General features: G+C 58.2%; 1 protein-coding gene across 3 annotated transcripts in view; it reads left to right on the top strand.

Moving 5' to 3' along the window:
- Positions 1-18,703, top strand: part of SPTBN5 (spectrin beta, non-erythrocytic 5) — a 54,878-nt gene that overhangs the window by 33,848 nt on the left and 2,327 nt on the right. For 2 of the 3 annotated variants that reach the window (XM_059890706.1, XM_059890705.1), the window contains 33 exons: positions 836-1,039; positions 1,196-1,345; positions 1,555-1,659; positions 2,075-2,242; positions 2,756-2,905; positions 3,050-3,241; positions 3,437-3,532; positions 4,912-5,027; positions 5,112-5,226; positions 5,977-6,090; positions 6,286-6,407; positions 6,648-6,810; positions 7,046-7,234; positions 7,502-7,579; positions 7,845-8,017; positions 10,358-10,448; positions 10,585-10,731; positions 11,607-11,744; positions 11,817-12,079; positions 12,242-12,428; positions 12,650-12,862; positions 13,330-13,526; positions 13,667-13,871; positions 14,108-14,302; positions 15,208-15,363; positions 15,578-15,795; positions 15,935-16,124; positions 16,348-16,524; positions 16,672-16,776; positions 17,092-17,250; positions 17,410-17,481; positions 17,941-18,032; positions 18,170-18,252. In XM_059890706.1, the coding sequence (XP_059746689.1) occupies positions 836-1,039; positions 1,196-1,345; positions 1,555-1,659; positions 2,075-2,242; positions 2,756-2,905; positions 3,050-3,241; positions 3,437-3,532; positions 4,912-5,027; positions 5,112-5,226; positions 5,977-6,090; positions 6,286-6,407; positions 6,648-6,810; positions 7,046-7,234; positions 7,502-7,579; positions 7,845-8,017; positions 10,358-10,448; positions 10,585-10,731; positions 11,607-11,744; positions 11,817-12,079; positions 12,242-12,428; positions 12,650-12,862; positions 13,330-13,526; positions 13,667-13,871; positions 14,108-14,302; positions 15,208-15,363; positions 15,578-15,795; positions 15,935-16,124; positions 16,348-16,524; positions 16,672-16,776; positions 17,092-17,250; positions 17,410-17,481; positions 17,941-18,032; positions 18,170-18,252 (5,023 nt within the window). Of the gene's footprint in view, positions 1-835; positions 1,040-1,195; positions 1,346-1,554; positions 1,660-2,074; positions 2,243-2,755; positions 2,906-3,049; positions 3,242-3,436; positions 3,533-4,911; positions 5,227-5,976; positions 6,091-6,285; positions 6,408-6,647; positions 6,811-7,045; positions 7,235-7,501; positions 7,580-7,844; positions 8,018-10,357; positions 10,449-10,584; positions 10,732-11,606; positions 11,745-11,816; positions 12,080-12,241; positions 12,429-12,649; positions 12,863-13,329; positions 13,527-13,666; positions 13,872-14,107; positions 14,303-15,207; positions 15,364-15,577; positions 15,796-15,934; positions 16,125-16,347; positions 16,525-16,671; positions 16,777-17,091; positions 17,251-17,409; positions 17,482-17,940; positions 18,033-18,169; positions 18,253-18,703 lie in introns of all 3 variants that reach the window. The other variant, XM_015473137.3, reaches the window with a different exon arrangement.

Below are 18,703 nucleotides of genomic sequence, written 5' to 3'. Positions count from 1 at the left end.
ATACAGAGCATATGTAAGACAGAATCACTGCCATCAGGGAGCTTGTCTAGCTGGGAGACGAGCCTTGGGAGTCAGATTTGGACAGAGGGCCCTGGCCATCGCTGTCCCAGTACCTGGTAGACTGGGAGACTCAAACTTTAACACAGCAAAAAGGCTTGAGGCCCACCTTTAGAGGCCCACCTTTAGAGGCCCACCTTTAGAGGCCCACCTCTGCCACTTTCTAGCAGCGTGGGCTTGAGCAAGGCCCTGACCCCAGCTTGTTACCCTTGTGTGTGAGCGCCTGGAGGTTACAATCTCCTGCGCACTTGTTGTGCTATTTACCCTGCTTCGTTTGTGTACTGAGCTGTCAGGACTAGGATCTAAGGCCCCTCCAGCTCTAACATGTGTTTGCATGTAAATCAACAGAAGACCGTTTATAAATACAAAACCAGAGATTCAGAGGACAAGGTAGGCAGTGAGATGTCAGGGGGCAGGGGTGGCTCCACAGGGAAAGAAGGCCTTGGCCCTTGAAGAATATGGAAACTTGGAAGGGATGGAAGGGAGGAAAAGAACTTCTAAGCAAAAGGGGCAGTGAAAACCCAGGGTGGAGAGAAGTGCCAGGCAGGGCAGGAGGAGGCTGGCTTGGCCCTTGTGCAAGTTTAGTGACCTGGGCAAATTGGGTTGGATGACAGTGGAGGAACCAGGTGACCACAGGCCTCACGAGCCTCATCTGAGGTCTGACCCAGGACAGCTCAGGCCACTCCAGTGCGTGCACTCCAGGCGGGCTGTGGTTGTGGCTCAGAGCCCAGTTCTCTGTCACCCAGCCTAGCTCTCCCTCCATCTCCCTGGGATCCAGGTGCGGGACTACACCTCCTGGGTGGCCAGCGTGTGGCAGGACCTGCAAGTGGAGGCAGGCTCCCAGGAGCCCGGGAGCGGCCCACTGAAGCTCAGCGCCCACCAACAGCTTCGGGCCATGCTGGAGGCCCGGGAGGAGCTGTACCAGCAGGCCGCCCAGCTGGGCCAGCAGGCGCTTCTGGCTGCAGGGACATGCATCACGGAGGTAGGCCCCCCTTTCCCGGTGCCGCCCCCCAGCCTTCCTGAACCGAGCCTGCACCTGATCCCTGTACCCTTGCCCCAGAGGCTTCCCCTTGGGACCCACGTGTGTCCCATGCAGGCAGCTCTCTGGAGTGCAGGCTCCCCATGTGCCCATCCTCAGGTCCGGGACAGGCTGCAAGCCCTGCGGGACAAGCGGGAGCGGGTATTCCAGGCCTGGGAGCAGAAGCAGGAGAGGCTGCAGGCCATGGGCCAGGAGCAGCTCTTCCTCAGGAAGTGTGGCCGCCTGGACGAGATCCTGAAGGCCCGGGAGGCAGGTGCCCTCACCCCAGAGCCTGCCTAGTGCTCCCTCTTCTCTCCTCTCCCCGGCTCACTCTCTTGCTTGGGACCCTGGCTCTTGCCCTGATGTGGAGCTCAGAGGCCGTGCCCTGCCTCAGCCCAGATGGCTGCAAATGGGGGGTGGGGGCTGACTGTCTGAACCATCCCTGGTGGCCTCTCTGACTTCTCCATGGACTGAAACAGGTCCTCCTGAAAACCAGTGCCTTGGGGAGCTCAGTGGAAGAGGTAGAGCAGTTAATCCGCAAGCATGAGACCTTCCAGAAGGTGCTGGCTGCACAGGAGGAGAAGGTGATGGATTCAGGGAGTCAGAGGTGGGATGGGGGCAGTTTGGGAATTTAGGGAGTTCTAAGTGGGGGATGTGGGGGGCTTGGTGTGTACCCACAGTAACACTGATGTACAGGGGTGACCTGGAGGGGCTAGGAGCCCCTGGTCAGGGCTGACTGAGCCATGGGATGCATGGCTCAGGAGGAGGGCCTGGAACAGAGTGGACCACACCGCAGGCACACAGGGCCATGTGGCTCCATGTCACATGGTCATGGGGAGCCAAGGGGGGCAGTCTGGTGAAAGCCAGGGCTGGTTCTGGCTTGCTGGGAGGACCAGCCAGCCCTGAGCCATGCAGTGCAAGAGCGGGTCTTCCCTGTGGGCCAGCCTCTGAGTGGAAGAACAGCAGGCTTTGCTCCCTGACCCCTGACTCTGCCCACAGGAGGCAGCCCTGTGTGAGCAAGTGAAGATGCTCGGAGGCCCCAGGGCACAGGATCTGCTTTGCACAGTGCTCGAGCGCCGGGCTCGGGTGAAGGAACTGGTGGAGAGTCGGCGACACGCCTTGCACACCTCCCTGATGGTGGCTGCCTTCATCAGGGCCGCCACCCAGGTCAGAGACCACCCCAGCCCAGTGCCATGCACTCGGGCCACGTCTCCCAGTTCCAGATGATGTTCACCTTCGCAGCTTGTTCAGGCCTCGCCACAGCCCTGTGATGAGGACACTGAAGTTTGGAGAGTTAAATGGCTTTCTGAGAGGCCATGCTGGAGCCTAGACGTTTGATTCGAAGACCCTGTGTGTGGAGACCCCTCTGCTTCCTAAGCTCTTGCAGACCCAGGGCAAAGAGAGGCACCGGGAGGGAGTAGATCAGTCCAGGGTCCCGGGGCCAGCGAGTCTCACCTCCAAAATGAGGTCCCACCCAAGGTCCCTGCCCAGCCCCTTCCTGCGGCTGGGGGACCAGCTGAGCTGGGGCTGTCTTCCTGGGCCCAGGATCTTATTTACCAGGCACTGCCCAGCCCTCCCCTCGGGCCAGCAGTCCACTGCCTGGGCACAGCTGAGGGCAAGCGTGTGGGACATCTCTGTGGACCATCAGCATTGTGAGACTCATGTCCCCACCCCCACCAGGCCAAGGACTGGATCCAGGAGCAACTCCAGCAGCTGAAGGAGCCAGTCCCTTCTGGGGACCTGAAAGCTAAGTTGAGACACCTGCAGAAACACCAGGCCTTTGAGGCTGAGGTCCAGGCCCATGAGGAAATCATAACCTCTGTTGTCAAGGTAACAGCCAGGCCCCCAGCCCCCATGCTGACCCACAGTGAGGACTCCAAGATGGCCAAGAGGAAAGGTCTGAGGCAGGGGGAGCCTGTGATGGAGAAAAAGCGGGAGGAAGAGTGACGACCAGCATCTCCCCTCTCTCCCCAGGAGGGCGAGGCTCTCCTAGCACATAGCCACCCTCTGGTGGGAGAGGTCTCCCAGAGGCTGCGGGAGCTGCAGGAGCACTGGGAGAAGTTGAGGCAGGCAGTGGCTCTCCGGGGCGAGGACCTGGAGGACAAGCGGAACATCCTGGAGTTCCTGCAGAGAGTGGACACTGCAGAGGCCTGGATCCAGGAGATGGTGAGACCCTGCTGGGTAGGGACAGAGCTGGCAGTGGGGCTGTGGGGCTGGCAGATGGAGGAGGGAGCCCCGGCAGGAAGTTCCCCAAGTCACCGCCTGCCCCACCACTGCCCCTAGCAGCTGGATGCCTGGGAACTAGGTGCCCCCAGGGCTGGGTGCTCAGAGTACAGCCTTCCCAACCCACGGCCCCCACAGGAGGTGATGGTGAATGTCAGCGACCTGGGCCAGGACCGTGAGCACTGCCAGCAGCTCCACAGGCAGCTCCGCAAGCTCCGAGGAGTCTGGGCCGGGGTAAGGTGCCCTGCATCAGGAAATAGTGACCCAGTGTGGGCTCTGGAGCCAGAGGCGGGTCCTCATGTCAGCTCAGTGCTTACTACCTGCGCTTGCTTAGACAGGCTCTCTCACCTTGCCAAGTCTTAGTTTCTTCATCTTTAAAGTGGGGATACTGCTTCCTTCATAGGTAAGAGAGCATATATGAATGGTGGTGGTTACAGGAATCTATACATATGATAAAACTGCCTAGAGTGATACTTTCCCACACATACACAGATGTGTGCGAGTAAAAACTGCTGAACTCTGAATAAAATCTGTAGTGTAGTTAATAGTTATACCAGTCAATGCCCTGGTTTTCATATTGCACTATAGTTATATAAGCTGTTACCATCAGGGGAAGCTGGGGGAGGGTACATGGGCCTTCATTATACACTGGTACAATTTCCTGTGCACCTATGATTATTTCTCCCAAAAAATGTTTAAATGAATGCATGTATGGTTGGATGTAGTGGCTAATCAATACACTTCAGTGGCTCAGAACCCTCCTCATCAACCAACTCAACATCTCCTCCCCAACCCCCTCATACACACCACCAAAATCAGTTTCTCTCAGGTGGTGTAGAAATTAGCCAAGTGTATTCACAATCATGTATTAAGAGCCCAGACTTGCTAACCTCACCCCCTGAATGAAGTATATGACTTTGTAAAAGGCTGTAGTGCTTCAATATAAGAGCCTTTACCAGTAGGATTTCACAGCCGCTGCTGTTCCAGATGCTACAGTAGAAAGAGTGCTAGATAGACTTGAGCTGGGCTTGAGTCCTGGCTCCGCCATAAATTCACCATGTCGGTCTCTGAGCTCTGCTTTGGCTTCTGTGAGAGAACACCCCTTCCCTTCTCACCTCACATGAGACACCTCTTGGGAAGCGCTTTGGAAATGTAGACCAACACAAGGTGCTGTCCCTGGGGCAGGACGCCTGCAGCCCTCCCACTGTCGAGGATCCTCTCCCTTTGTGGCCATGAGCTCCCCATAGTGGCATTCTCAGCCTGGTGGCTCCCAGGGACAGGGACACCCTAACCTAAGGAGACTGGTGCTCATTGTTTCATTCAGGCCCTTACTTGGCTTTCTAATCCTGAAAAGATGCATTTTCATTTTAAAAGCTTATGCTCACCAATGCATGCCTGTCCTCCCAGTGAGCCTCCCCTGGGCTTCCTGCCCAAGAGTATCTCGCTCAGTGCACCAGGCATGGGATGGGATGACCACACAGAGGAAGCAGCTACCACCAAACAAGCTGTTCCTCACGCTCTCTCGGGTCCAAGCAGACCCTCCAAGTAGAGATTGCAGCACAAAGAAGGGGCTCAGCTGGTGCCACCAATGCCCACACCTTGTACCCCCACAGGACACGGTGGATGATGCCCGCATCAGAAGCATCAGTGACTTCTCACCACAGCTCAAGACTCAGGACACAGAGCAACTCAAGACCATCAGGCAGCGGCAGCAGCAGCTCAACAACAGGCCGGTCCCAGAGCAAGAAGCAGTGGGGCTGGGAGAGGGGGCTGAGGGTCCAACCCAGACTCAGCCTTACACCCTCTGCCTCAGGTGGAACAGTTTCCATGGCAACCTGCTCAGATACCAGCAGCAGCTCGAAGTGGCCCTGGAAATACACACGTTGTCCCAAAAGCTTGATGACATCACTCAGCAGGTCAGGAAGAAGGTAAGCAGTGGAGGAGCTGACGAAGCCAGGGGACCGTGCCTCCCACCCCTGGCCCACCTCTCCTCTTCAGCTGGGTACTTGGAGGCAGGTCCCACTAGGGGGCCATCAGTGGGTCTGCCAGGGGCTCTTAGAGTCAACTCTGGACCTAGAAGCCCCAATTTGCTTCTTGGAGGCTGGCCCCACCTGCCTCCTTTCTCCCATGAGTCCAGAGGCTGGAGCAACCCCTCCTCCCCATGTGTCCTCTGAAGTCCCTGAGCAAAGCCAGAACCCGCAGGAGGTTTGCTGGGCTATGTGTCAGCTGACCCATGGGCGCCTGGCCAAGACGCTGGCAGAGGCGGTAAAATTGTACACAGCCTGAGAAGCACTGTGTTAAAAAGGTGGTGCCCTGGTCTGGGCATGCAGAGAGATCTGTTCTTACTGCCCGTCTGGTTCCTACACAGCCAGGCTGGTCCGTCTCGGTTCCCTGTGAAGGAATGAGGGTCAAGTGAGAGTGCATGTGGAGGCTCCACACCATAGAGGTTCTTGCCGCTGGGAACCTCCAGACCCAAGTGCCTCCTGGGAACCTTCCTCCTTCACAGCAGGAAGGACACCTGGTCAGAGCCAGCGGCCTGCTCCAGCCCATGCCAGGCACTGAGAAGGGAATCAGGCTGGCCGCTTGCTTTCCACACAGAAACCCTGTAGCCAGCGACCCCTCTGCCACAAGGAAGGGGCTGGAGCAAAGGCCAATAGTAACACCCCCTTCCTCCCCAGGCCGCCCTGGTCCAGGCCCTGGACTGTGGGAAAGATCTGGACAATGTGCAGAGGCTGAAGCAGAAACACAAGGAGCTGGAGCAGGAAATGGGCCTCCTCCAGGCCCAGGTGGAGGTGTGCAGCTGGGGAGTCGGGGGAGGGCCCAGGCCCAGGGTACAGCATCCAAAGGACCTTGGGCACCATGGATGGGGGGGAGGGGTGAGCTGTCAGGACCTCAAGAGACAGCCAGGTCCTCTCAGATGCAGGCTGGGCTCCCCTGAGCGCCCCCTGCCTCCTGGCCCCAGCCCCTGACCCTGGCTTCCTGCACAGCCTCTAGATCGTGAAGCAGGCCGAGTCTGCCAGAGAAGCCCTGAGGTGGCCCACGGCCTCAGCCACCAGCAGCAGGAGATGATGGACAGCTGGCGGCAGCTCCAGAGCAGGATCCAGAAGTGGTACAAACCTCGGGTCTCTTTCCCTCACCTCTTGCTGAGCCAGCCCCTGCAGCATCTCAATCCCCAGCCTTCCCCTAAGAGTCTTTCTCTGCCCTTAATAACAATCGGTATCACCAGCCTATTAATTCCCAACCCTCCGACCTTTTTTTGGCTGAAGCGTTTCAGGGACAGAAGCACTGGTGGCCACGGGGGCAAAAGGGCTGGGAGGCTCTGGGACTAGCTGATGGGTCCTGTGGGCAGGAAGGAGTCGCTGGACGCCTTGCAGCAAGCTCAGGAGCTGCAGGCAGTGCTTCGGGAACTGCTGGTCTGGGCCCAGAGGCTGCGAGCTCAGCTGGACTCCCGGAGAAGCCCCGGCAGCCTCGTGGAGGCCCAGCACATGTTGGAGGAACACCAGGAACTCAAAGTGAGCGGCCCAGACCCTGGGGCCTTTCCCGGATCTCATCTCCTCTCTGGCCTCCTCCCCCTTATTGTGACCACAATTTTGTCTTGGGTTCTTTCTGTGTCGGCTGCCTCTGCCTTTCCCCTCGTCCATCCTGCCCCCTCAATTGTCTTCCCCACCTCTCCTCCTTCCCCTTGGCCCTCTTCCCTCCCACTCAGGGAGCCTCAGCCTCTGGGATCTGAGCCCAGTCCTCTTACAGGCTGAGCTGGATTCCCGAATGGACAGCATCAGCCTGGCCCGGAGCACAGGGCAGCAACTGCTTGCTGCGGGGCACCCATCCACCCCCAACATTCGCCAGGCCCTGGCTGATTTTAATCAGGAGCTGAACAGCCTGGAAGGGGCCTGGCATGAGCACCAGCTTCACCTGCATCAGGCCCTGGAACTACAGGTAGGCAGCCTCCATCCCACCCCCACCACTGGTGCGTGTACTAAACCCACTGCCCCTGGTCAAAGCCAAAGCCAGAGAGGCTGCTGTGCCAGGGGCCTTTCCCACCACCCACCACTCACCTCACCCACTGCAAACCTTGCCTGCTGTGACCCCTTCTGTTGAGCCAGGCCCCAGTCCTGGCTTCCCACTGGGCCACCCACAGAGTCAACCTACCTGCCGTGACTGGACCCTCTACTTACGTTCTCCTGCCTTTTCCTTTCTCGACAGCGGGTTCTGAGCTCTGTGGAGCAGATGGAAAGTTGGCTCTCCAGCCTGGAAGCCTGCCCAGCCAGTGAGGGTCTGGGGGTAGGTGCCAGCAGGAGTGAGGGAGGGTTTGCCAGAGCAGCGTTAGGGATCAAACCGGCCACTGCTGCCTGAGATTTCCAGTCCAAGGGCAGCTCCCAGCCCTCAAGCCCTGGAAATTCTAACACTTGACCCCTCTCCCTCATACCTTTCCCGGTTGAGAATCTAAAGTCAGATATAGCCTGGAGGGACTGGGGGGATGTGTTTGATAGGAAAGCAGGTAGCTGGGGACTGGGAGGGCAGCCCTGTAGACAGTATCGCCTCCCAGGACTGCTTGGCCAACGTGGAGACCCTGCTGTGGAAGCACAGGGTGCGTGAGCAGGACCTGGAGGCTCAGGCGGAGAAGATGAGCGCGCTGGAAGCCGCCAGCCGCAGCCTGCTCCAGGGCGGACACCCCGAGGCCCAGGGCACGCTGAGTCGGTGCCAGGCCATGCTTCTGAGGTACCTCTGGCCCTGGCTGAAGAGGCTGTGGTTGGTGGGCTGGCACAGGCATCAGGCTCTTCCCCTGCCCTTCTCCCCTTAGCCTGGGCTCCCCCAGCCTTTCCCAAGGTCTGAATTCAGGTGCTGGGGCCCCATTGTCCCGACCCTGCAGTGTGTCAGCCTGTTATGGAATCAAACAGCACACGGTCCATCTGCTAAGATAAAGGTGACTTCTACAAAGAAGCACAGGCTTGAGAAACTGAGAGAGAGACAGCCTCACGAAGAGGCCACAGAGAGCGCAGCAGTGAGCCAGACACTGCTGAGGTTCTGTGCAGCCCGCTCACGGTGGGTCTTGGAACCCATTCCTTACTAGTCTCCTGTCTACAGTGAGGGGATAACAATACCGCCTCTCAGGGTTGTGCTCAGGATGGGGAAGGGACCCTTGATGTCCTGGCACACAGGCAGGTTGGCAGATTTCTTATGCCCGTGTAACTGAAGCCCACATGGCTATGAGGCTCCAATCTCTGCTTGTTTTCCTCATAAGAGCCTATATGGTTCAGTGGCCTGTCCAGCCCCTCAGACTTTAGACCAAGGCAGATATGGAAAATCTTGATCCCAGATCAGCAGGGGTCTCTATCCTTCCCAAAGAGCCCACTAGGGCCCACAGTGTTGTGGTTCCTGCGCTGGTGACCTCTCCCCTCCTCTCCCCTGCGCATGGACCTCACCTGGGTACCCAAGGTCGTTGACTGACAGATGGAAAATATTGGTTTGCTGGTCTCTGTCAACACTCCCCGCCCAGTCTCCTTGGATGGTTCCTGGCAGGCCCACCTGCACCCCCCAGGGCAATGCCACCCAAACCACTCCCTTTAAGTCTTCCATATCCTCTAGGGGGCTGTTTTCATTCCACCAAGATTCTCTACATCTCTCCTATCCCCCTTACACCTTTTGGCAACCCCAGCAGGAAGAGACAAGTGTTCACACTCACACCAGCGTGGGGACTCTGCTGGTGGGAGGCATGTATGGACCCTGGTGGGGTGACTGGGGGTATTAGAACTTCTTTTCCTATCTCTCTAATAGATCTCATTCCTAACTGCTATTTTGGTTCATATGGTAATGGACTTACTATATTGGCCCAGGGGTATACACATATATAAATCAGCATGTATATGTGTGTACACACACACACACATATATGTATGCATACAAATACATACCAAAAAATTCTTACTAATAGCAGTATATGATCAAAAAGTGGTTTAGACACTGGATTAGTTTGTGAGGCTGCCATAACAAAATACCACAGACTAGAGGCCTAAACAACAGAAATTTGGTTATATTTCCAGAGGCCAAAAATCCAAGATTAAGATACTGGCAGCACTGGTTTCTCCTGAGGCCTCTCCTTGTCATCACACACTCTGTAAATGTCTGTGTCCTAATCTCTGCTTATAAGGACACCAGTCATATTGGTGTCATATACAAATAACCTTGTATAATTTAATTACTTCTTTAAAGGCCTTTCTTCAAAAACAGTCATATTCTGAGGTACTGGGGATTAGGACTTCAACATAGGAGTCTGGAGGACACGATTCAGCTCATAGCATTAATAAGGGGAAGTAGAGCGTGTCTCTAAATTTTAAACGAAATCCCAGAGTCAGGGTAAATTGATACACAAGAAAGGACAAGAAAGGCTGTCCTGGTATGGAAGTAACCTGAATGTCCATCAACAGATGAATGGATTGAGAAGGTGTGGTACATGTATATACAGTGGAATATTACTCGGCCATAAAAAGTAATAAAACTGGATGGACCTAGAGTCAGAGTGAAGTAAGTCAGAAAAAGAAAAATTTCATGTATTAATGCATACTTATGAACCTATTTTCAGGGCAGGAATAGAGACACAGACATATAGAATGGCCTAGTGGACACGGGGAGGGAAGGGAAGGCTGGGACAAACTGAGAGAGTAGCGTTGACATATATACACCACCATGTGTAACGTAGAGAGCTAGTGGGAAGCTTCTGGAAAGCACAGGGAGCTCAGCTCAGTGCCCTGTGATGACCTAGTGGGCTGGGGTTGGGGAATGGGAAGGAAGCTCAAGAGGGAGGGGATATACGCATACACATGTATACATACATACATGTATACATACAACATTCACATACAGCAGAAACTAACACAACATTGTAAAGCTATTATCCTCCAATTTTTAAAAATCAGATTTTAAAAAATGGGGAAAAGGGCTGTCCTGAAATGGAAGGGCACACTTGTGCATGTGTGTGTGTATACGTGCACATACACACACATGTAGCAGCTCCGGGACCCAGCAAGCACATCCGAGGCCCCTGAGACCCTCGTTCTGCAGGAAAGAGGCACTCCTGGAGCGAGCCAGGACCCGTTGCTGCCAGCTGGAGGAGCTCAGGCAACTGCAGTCTTTCCTGCAGGACTCCTGTGAGGTGGGCCATGGCGGGGAGCAACTGTGATGAGGGGAAGGGCTTGCCCAGAGGAAAGCCACCCTTCTTCAGGACATCCCAGGGGTTAGAGAGGAGGAGAGCCCTAGGCAGCAGAGCCTCATCCTCCCTGTGTGCCCAGATGGCCGCCTGGCTGAGGGAGAAGAACCTGGTGGCCCTGGAAGAGGGCTGGTGGGACCCAGTGGACCTGCAGGCCCAGTTGCAGCAACAACAGCATCTCCAGGCGGAGCTGGACACCCGTGCACACCACCAACAGAGGCTGCAGATGGTGAGGCCCTGGGCACTGGGGACCGGCTACAGGTCAGAGAAGGAGCTGACCCCACAGAGCCCTGGCAGCTGGCCCTGAGTCACAGCTGGGGTGGCCGACCTTCGAGTGCATTGTATACAGATGCCATGCAAGGCACCAAAGGGTAGTGGCTTCCCTGGGGCACCCCCTCTCCAAAAATATTGCCTTTTCAAGAATTTTAAGGACTGCGTTTTGGCATGATAGTTTTTAAAACTCTTGGAAAGATGTCAGAGGACGGAGAGTCAGGGCACAGCCAGCTGTCCTTTGGGTGTAGGAGTCAAAGCATGCTGCTGCTGCTAAGTAGCTTCAGTCGTGTCCAACTCTGTGCAACCCCAGAGACAGCAGCCCACCAGGCTCCCCTGTCCCTGGGATTCTCCAGGCAAGAACACTGGAGTGGGCTGCCATTTCCTTCTCCAATGCATGAAAGTGAAAAGTGAAAGTCAGTCGTGTCTGACTCCTAGCCACCCCATGGACTGCAGCCTACCAGGCTCCATGGGATTTTCCAGGCAAGAGTACTGGAGTGGGTTGTCATTGCCTTCTCCGAGTCAAAGCATAGCACCTTTTAAATTTACCCTCTTCCACCTACAAAGGGCACGACCTGGTCCCAGATTGCCTCCCTCTGATATTAAGTGCCCTGCCAAGTATGTGAAATGTTTGATCCCATTTAAACAAAATACCCATTATTATCACCATTATATGGATAAGGAAAATGAGCTCAGAGAGGTTAAGAATTTGCCTGAGATCACACAGCTAGCACGCAGACTCTGAAACGGTGGGACTGGTAGCTGAAGGCAACCCCAGAGCCCTGAGACCAGCAGTCCTGAGTCCACGAGGTATGTTCTATGTTGTGGCTGTAGGAGGGGCAGAGGCTGCTACAGGATGGCCACTTGGCCTCAGAGACCATCCAGGAGCGGCTGCAGGAGCTGAGAAAGCTCTGGGAGGAGCTGCAGGCCCAGAGCCAGAGGAGGGCAGCCAAGCTACAGGAGGCCCGTGAGGTGAGGCTGTGTGGTGGAGTGGGCTGGGTACAGCTCTTGGCCTCTCCTCTTCACACTCGCATTCTGCCCCAGGCCCTGCGTCTGCGACGGAGCATGGAGGAACTGGAGAGCTGGCTGGAGCCTGTGGAGCTCAAGCTGAGAGTCCCCATCGGGGGCCAGGACCAGCCTGGGCTGGATGAGCTCCTGGGGGATCAGGGGGAGCTGGAGGCAGCAGTGGACAGGCAGGTCGGGCGGGCACAGGCCCTGCTGGGCCAAGCCCAGGCCCAGGCCTGTGTCCAGGAAGGTCACTGCCTGGCCCGAGACGTGGAAGAGCAGGCCCAGCGGCTGCTTCAGAGGTAACACCCACCCCTCCTCCCTGTCCCCCAGCCCAGCTCCTCAGGGCCTGCCCAGCCCATGGCGAGGGACAGAGTGAGTGAGTGATGTGCAGGTCACAGTCTGGCCCCAGATCCTGACAACCGGGGTCCCACCTGCCGCTGGCCCGCCCTCCACCACTGCAGGTTCGAGAGCCTGCGGGCGCCCCTGCAGGAGCGCAGGACAGCCCTGGAGGCCCGGAGCCTGCTGCTGCAGTTCTTCAGGGACGCAGAAGAGGAGATGGCCTGGGTGCAGGAGAAGCTGCTCCTGGTGGCCGCCCGGGACTGTGGCCAGAGCCCAAGTGCCCTGCGGCGCCTGCAGGAGAAGCACCAGGTGTGGGCCTAGAGGGACAGGGACTGTGCCCACAGTCGCCTCTGGTTCTGGGAGCTTCTGCCTCCGGGAGGTTCTGGGGGTCCTAGGATTCTTTGTTGGTCAGGAGGCAGGGTTCTGTCTGGGGGAATCTGTGGGGTCCCACTGGGCTTTGGACATAACTCCCAGGTCCCCCAAGGAGCACCCAGGAGCATGTCCCATGCCATCTTCCTCTGACTCCACAGAGCCTGGAGAGTGAGATGAGCAGCCACGAGGCTCTAACCCGGGCGGTGGTGGGCACAGGGCGCAAGCTGGTACAGGCTGGGCACTTCGCTGCCCGCGATGTGGCTGCCCGAGTGCAGCAGCTGGAGGACGCCATGGGCCGCCTGCGGGCAGAGGCTGCACAGAGGCGTCGGCGGCTACAGCAGGCTCAGGAGGCCCAGTACTTCCTGACGGAGGTAAGGGATGCTGCAGGGCACGAGAGGGTGGGCATGAGGGCACCCAGAGTGTAGGCAGGCCTGGAAGGTCACCCCCAGGTGGGGCTCCAGGCTCTCTGTGCATTTTCTGTCGCCTCCACTAAGTGGTCTCCTGACCCCGAGGTCTTCCTTCAGCATGTTTCCCAGAAAATGAGCCCACTGGCTTTGGTTTGGTTTGGTTTTGCTATTTTGTCTAAACCAGCGATTCTCAATCAAGGCTCTACATCTGTATCACCTGGAACTTGGAAGCAGTGCTGACACTCAGCTCCATTCCAGACCAAATCAGAATCTTACGGGGTGAGAGAGAGGCAGAGCGAGTTGTTCAAGCTCTCTGATGGTTCTGATCAGCCAGGCTGGGAACCACTCACTGCTCTAATTCTTGAGGCCATGAACTCAAAGATGTGAGTCCTGGAGGGCACCGCCTAGGGAAAACTGTGCTGTCACCCCAGCTCCTGGAGGCAGAATCCTGGCTGGAAGAACGGGGCTGTGGCCTGGACATCGAGGATATGGGTCAGAGTGCCGAGGCCACGCAGGCTTTCCTACGGCAGCTGGAGGCCACCAGGAGGGACCTGGAGGGATTTTCCACGCGCATTGAGAGGCTGCAGCAGACAGCAGCCCTCCTTGAGAGTGGGCAGAACCCAGAAAGGTGCGCTGGAGCCAGGCCCAGGAGGGAGGAGCAGGGAGGAGCAGGGAGGAGCAGGGAGGAGCAGGGAGGAGCAGGGAGGGGCCCCCCCCAAGGAGGTGTGAGGCCTAAGAGCTCCAGGGGGCTTGTCCTTCCTGCTGCAGCCCCAAGGTGCTTGCCCAGATGCATGCGGTGAGGGACGCCCACTCAGGGCTGCTGCAGAGAGTGGAGAGTAGGGGGCAAGGCCTGAAGGAGCAGCTGCAGCTCCACCAGCTGGAGCGGGAAGCCCTGCTCCTGGATGCCTGGCTGGCCAGCAAAGTGGCCACTGCCGAGTCCCAGGACTACGGGCAGGACCTAGAGGCTGTCAAGGTGAGTCACTCCTGAGTGAACCTGGAGGAGAGGAGATTGAGTGGCTTGCAAGGGCAGAGTGGGGTTGGGAGGCACATGGGAAGTGAGGGGTCTCTGGGCTCTGGGAGGATGCCCGGCAGTTCTAAGGGCAGGGCCAAGGGATATCAGAAGTGGCGGATACTGCCAAGCTCTTTGCCAGCTTTGAGGGCTACTGGACACCACCTCCAGACTGACCTCCCTGGTCCTGTACCCTGCAGCTGCTGGAAGAGAAGTTCGATGCTTTCAGGAAGGATGTCCAGAGCCTGGGGCAGGCTAGGGTGCAGGCCCTGAGGGAGCGGGCAGGCTCCCTGGAACGAGCAGCACCCAGGTGCTCTCCTCAGATTCAAGCACAGAGGAGTCGCATTGAGGCGTCTTGGGAGAGGCTGGATCAGGCAGTGAAAGCCCGCACACAGGTAGGTGCCCCTGGGCCTGGTCGGGGCAGACAAGGGGCAGGGACATCTGTGCCTTCTTCCTGGGCCAGGCAGCCACCCCAGGTGTGTGTGTGCATGTCTATCTGTGTGTGGAGGGAGGTGGCTGCCTGTAACTCTGTGTGTGTGTGCACGTGCGTGTGTGCATGCCTCTAACTCCTAGTGCCAAGCAGATCAAGTCTCAGTCTTCCACCTTCAGCCCTCTCTGAGTTTCTCCACTGATTTGGTTCTTCCTGGTATAGTTCACACCTCCAAGGAGAAACAGGAAGCCTGTCTGGCCAGCTCTTGACCCCCTCTAAGCTCCCTCTAAGCGCAGACTTCAGGTTTATTAAGACACAGACTAACTGGGCAAGATTTCGCCACCACTTCCCTCTCCTCATCTAGACGTTCTGAGCGGATTTGGGCGCCAAGGAAATCTCAGCGCTCCTCCATAGCCTTCGCTCTCAGGCACAGCTGGGGGTTTCTAGGGAGGCAGCCCGGGTCCCCGAGGCCCTGACAGAGCCCGCATCCTGGCGATGCTGTCACTCAGGGTCCTGGCTGGGCAGACTCCTAAGGCAACCCTCTTCATCTCAGCCAGGTCCCCCAAACCACCCTCCTCCCCACCGTGGGCTCATTTCCACCTGATTCCTAGTCCCCTGTCCTCCAACCTGGCTCATGAACTGGGCACTGAAGACCCTGTTCCCACAGAACTCCCCCAGGGCCCTACCCCATCATCAGTAACATTATGCGCTCATTGATCAGGGGCCATATTGGGACATTTTCTGTGCCCGGTGGTCATGAATGCATCACCAAGCCCCATGGACCTCCTTGTTTAAAAAGTGGCCCAGGAGGCCACATCTCCAGGGAGAGAGGACCCTGCCTCTTCCCAGGGTCCCTCCCTCTTCTCCCAGAACCTAGCTGCCGCCCGTGAGGTCCGAGGCTTGGAGCAGGCAGCAGCTAAGCTCCAGGCCCGGATGCAAAAGAAGGCCACCCTGGTAGCTAGAGATGCCTTCAACCTAAGCCTGTCATCAGTGCAGACTCTGCAGCAACAGCACAGATGTCTGGAGGTGAGGGTCCACCCCCAGGGCCTGCCCACCTGACCTCTTTCCCTGTGTAGCGGGACCCCAGAGTTGGGAAGGAAAGGGAGGGCCTGCTTACCCAGGTCGGGGAGCTGTCCATCCGGAAGCAGAGCCTGACTCCTCAGCGAAGATGGGTGCTTCCTGAAGAGGAGTGGTCATCAGGTTATGGGGGGATGAGGCTGATTCTGTGTTCTGGCGGCAGAGGGAACTGGCAGCGATGGAAAAGGAGGTGGCACAGGTGCAGACGGAGGCCTGCCGCCTGGGCCAGCTCTACCCTGCAGCTCAGGAGGGCCTGGCCAAGCAGCTGGCCGGGGTGCAGGAGGCCTGGGCCACCCTGAACGCAAAGGTCCATGAGCAAGATCGGCAGCTGGAGAAGGCTGCCGAGGGCCATGCCTTCCTCGGACGCTGTCGGGAATTGCTGTAGGTGGCATCCGGTCATTGGCTCAACTCTGCCCTGCAGGGTGGGGGTCACCTCATCCCCTGGTGCAGCTCATGCCCTGCCCCCAACCCCAGTCTGCACCCCTGGCCCTGACAGCAGCTTCCCCTCCTCACTCCGCAGAGCATGGGCCACGGAGAAGCAGGCCCTGGTGTCCTCGGAGGAGCTGGCTGGGGATATAGCTCGGGCTGAGGGCCTCCTGGCACTGCATGAGAAGCTGGGGAGAGAAATCAAAGAGTACTGCCTTCAAGCCCAGAACGTACAGCAGGAAGGGCAGCGGCTGGTGGACAGTGGCCACTGCATGTCCCTGGAGGTGCGAGCATGGCTACGGGTCTGGAGCTGAGCTGGGCACACAGCCCCATTACCCCAGGCCTCGGAATCCCTGAGCAGGAGGAGAAGGCCAGGCAGTGGGCAGATAGAGGGGTGCAGAGACCAGGAGGGTCTGGACCTCACGGTCTTCCCTCAACACTTATGCTGGGCACTCCAGCCTGGCCCCACCCTGTAGGCATCTCACCCACAACACCCTCTCCCACCAGGTAACTGGGTGTCTGCAGGATCTGGACAGGCAGCTGCGGGCACTCAGAGAGGCCTGGGCCCTGCGCCGGGAACGCTGTGAGGAGAGCTGGCGTCTACAGAAGCTGCGGCAAGAGCTGGACCAGGCCGAGGCCTGGCTGGCCTGCCGGGAGGGCCTCCTGCTGGACCCCAACTGCGGGGTGAGCCAAGGCCCTGCCCCTTAGCTGGCCGCACCATCTGGCAGCTACAGCCTGCTGTTCCTCTCCCTGGACCCCAGGGCTGGTTTTGAGGGACCAGCTCTCTGCACCCCCATGGGTGGGGCCTCACCCTGGCTTGCTTCTCCCCAGCACTCCCTGTCTGATGTGGAGTTGCTGCTCTGCAGACACAAGGACTTAGAGAAGCTGCTGGCCTCCCAGGAAGAGAAGTTTGCCCGGCTGCAGCAGGAGGCAGAGGTGAGCAGAGGCTGGGGTGAGGGGGCACTGGTAGACAGGGGTGTCCTGTCTCAGCCTGAGGGTTGGGATCCCCCCAGGCACTGAGCCAGTATTTGAGCCTTGGGGAAAGCCCTGTTCTTTCCCTTGCCAGCTGCAAGGTCCTGTCACCCCACATCTGGGTGGGCTGGTGCACAGTGTGGACTTCTGAGCTTGAAGAGATGAAGAACAGTGAGGAGACAGGCGCTCTGTCTGGGTGGGAGGGATGTGGGGAGGAGAGGCTGGGGTGTGGAGCCCCCAGAGCCTGGTCTGACTCATCTGGCTGCTCCCCTCCCCAAGGTGGAACAGAAGCAGCAGGTGAAGGGGCTGAAACCCTTGAGAAGCTGGTGGCCCAGAGCACAGCTGACTGAGACAGGGGACCAGCAGCCATCTGTCCCCATTGAGTCTTGCATACGCTTCACCGCCGTCTCCCCGGAGTGCACAGCGGGGACCCTGGGGGTAAGGAGTCCACAGCCTGAGCCAGCACTGCAACACCAGGGGGTCTGTCTCCAGGGATGAGGAGGTCGGAGACGGTTAGGTGCCTCATCCACTTTCCAGAGGGGGACCCGTCGTCTGTGCTGGTCTTGATGTTTCCCAGGCCCCTTCTTGCATTTTCAGGATGCAAAGGGTGTCCCCACCACGGAGGGAATTTTGGAACTTAAGCAGCAGCTCCTGCCTGGGAGAAGGCAGGTGAGTACCCGGAGATTGCTTCTGCAGCAGCTGCCCCGCAAGAGCCACGCAAGGGTTGAGGGCCAGGGGGCTGGCGCCCACCTCCCCCAACTTAGGACCGTCTGGCTCCTCCGGACCACGTCGCAGTTTCTGTCCTCACCCAGCAGGGGGCGGGCCCTTCCTCCTCCCTCTGGTTTCCCTGGACGACCCCCGGCTCCCCCTTGCCCGTAGGCACCATGGTTCAGTCCAGTTCCCTCCCTGGGAGCCTCTGGACACACACTCAGGTTCAGGTGAGGCTGCTGTGGCCTCACCACCTCCCTCCACGGCCCAGCCTGAGCCTGCCGCATGGCTGCCCTGGGACCCTGGGGGGCAGCTGAGCCTGCTCCAGGAGGAGCGTGGGTGGGTAGGCAGAGGACAAAGGGCCCCCAGGGAAAAGCAGAGACAGTGACACCCCCCGCCACACACACAATCTCTCCTCAGAACACGGCTTCTACAGCCTCCCTCGACCTCGTAGGAGTGCAGCGTGAGAAGCCGGGAGATCACCATGATGGAAAACACACTTTTTCCTTAAGGTGAGGGCCCTGTCAGGGTAGAGACCCGGGCCGGGCCTGGGACAGGCACGGCCTCCGGGAGCAGCTGAGGGGGCTGGAAGCAGGGGTCCCCACACACGTGGGAGGCAGATTTTGACGCATTACTGTCTGGGTGGCAGGCTAACTGCAGGAGAGACCCTGTCTGCAGCGCCATCTGCAGGACAGACTGGGAGCTGGCGGGGCACCCTGAGCAGCTGGACAGGTAGGTCCGGGGGGAGTGGGGGGGGGGGAGGGGCGGGGCACTGGTTTCCTGGGCCCCCAGCTGCCAGCGTTCAGTGCATCCTTTGATGTTTAACATCTACTACCTCTATGCCTGAGAGGTAAGTGGGAGTGCCTTTTTTCTTAATTTGAAGCCCAGAGAGGGTAAGCAACTTGCCAGAGATGACATAATTAGCAGAAGCGAGGCCAGGTTTGATCCCCTGATGGCCTCCTGGTTCTGTTCCACCCAGTGTGGAATCTGCCAGAGCCCTTCCCTCAAGGATCCTTAAGGGCTTCCCCATGCTATTCTCTGACACAGGTCTTTTCTGACTCAGTCTTCCGACAGCTCTGAACACACCTCCCTTGGGGTGTCTTGTACAGTGGCCAGGCCCAGTTCTACCCTTGGAAGGGCTCATAGAGAACACCCTTTGGACCAGAAATCTACTGTCATGGTG

This window comes from Bos taurus, chromosome 10 (genome assembly GCF_002263795.3).
Source record: "Bos taurus isolate L1 Dominette 01449 registration number 42190680 breed Hereford chromosome 10, ARS-UCD2.0, whole genome shotgun sequence".
Classification (NCBI taxonomy): Eukaryota; Metazoa; Chordata; class Mammalia; order Artiodactyla; family Bovidae; genus Bos; species Bos taurus.
The sequence above is the reverse complement of the archived record's forward strand: the minus strand, read 5'-3'. Positions and strand labels throughout refer to the sequence as shown.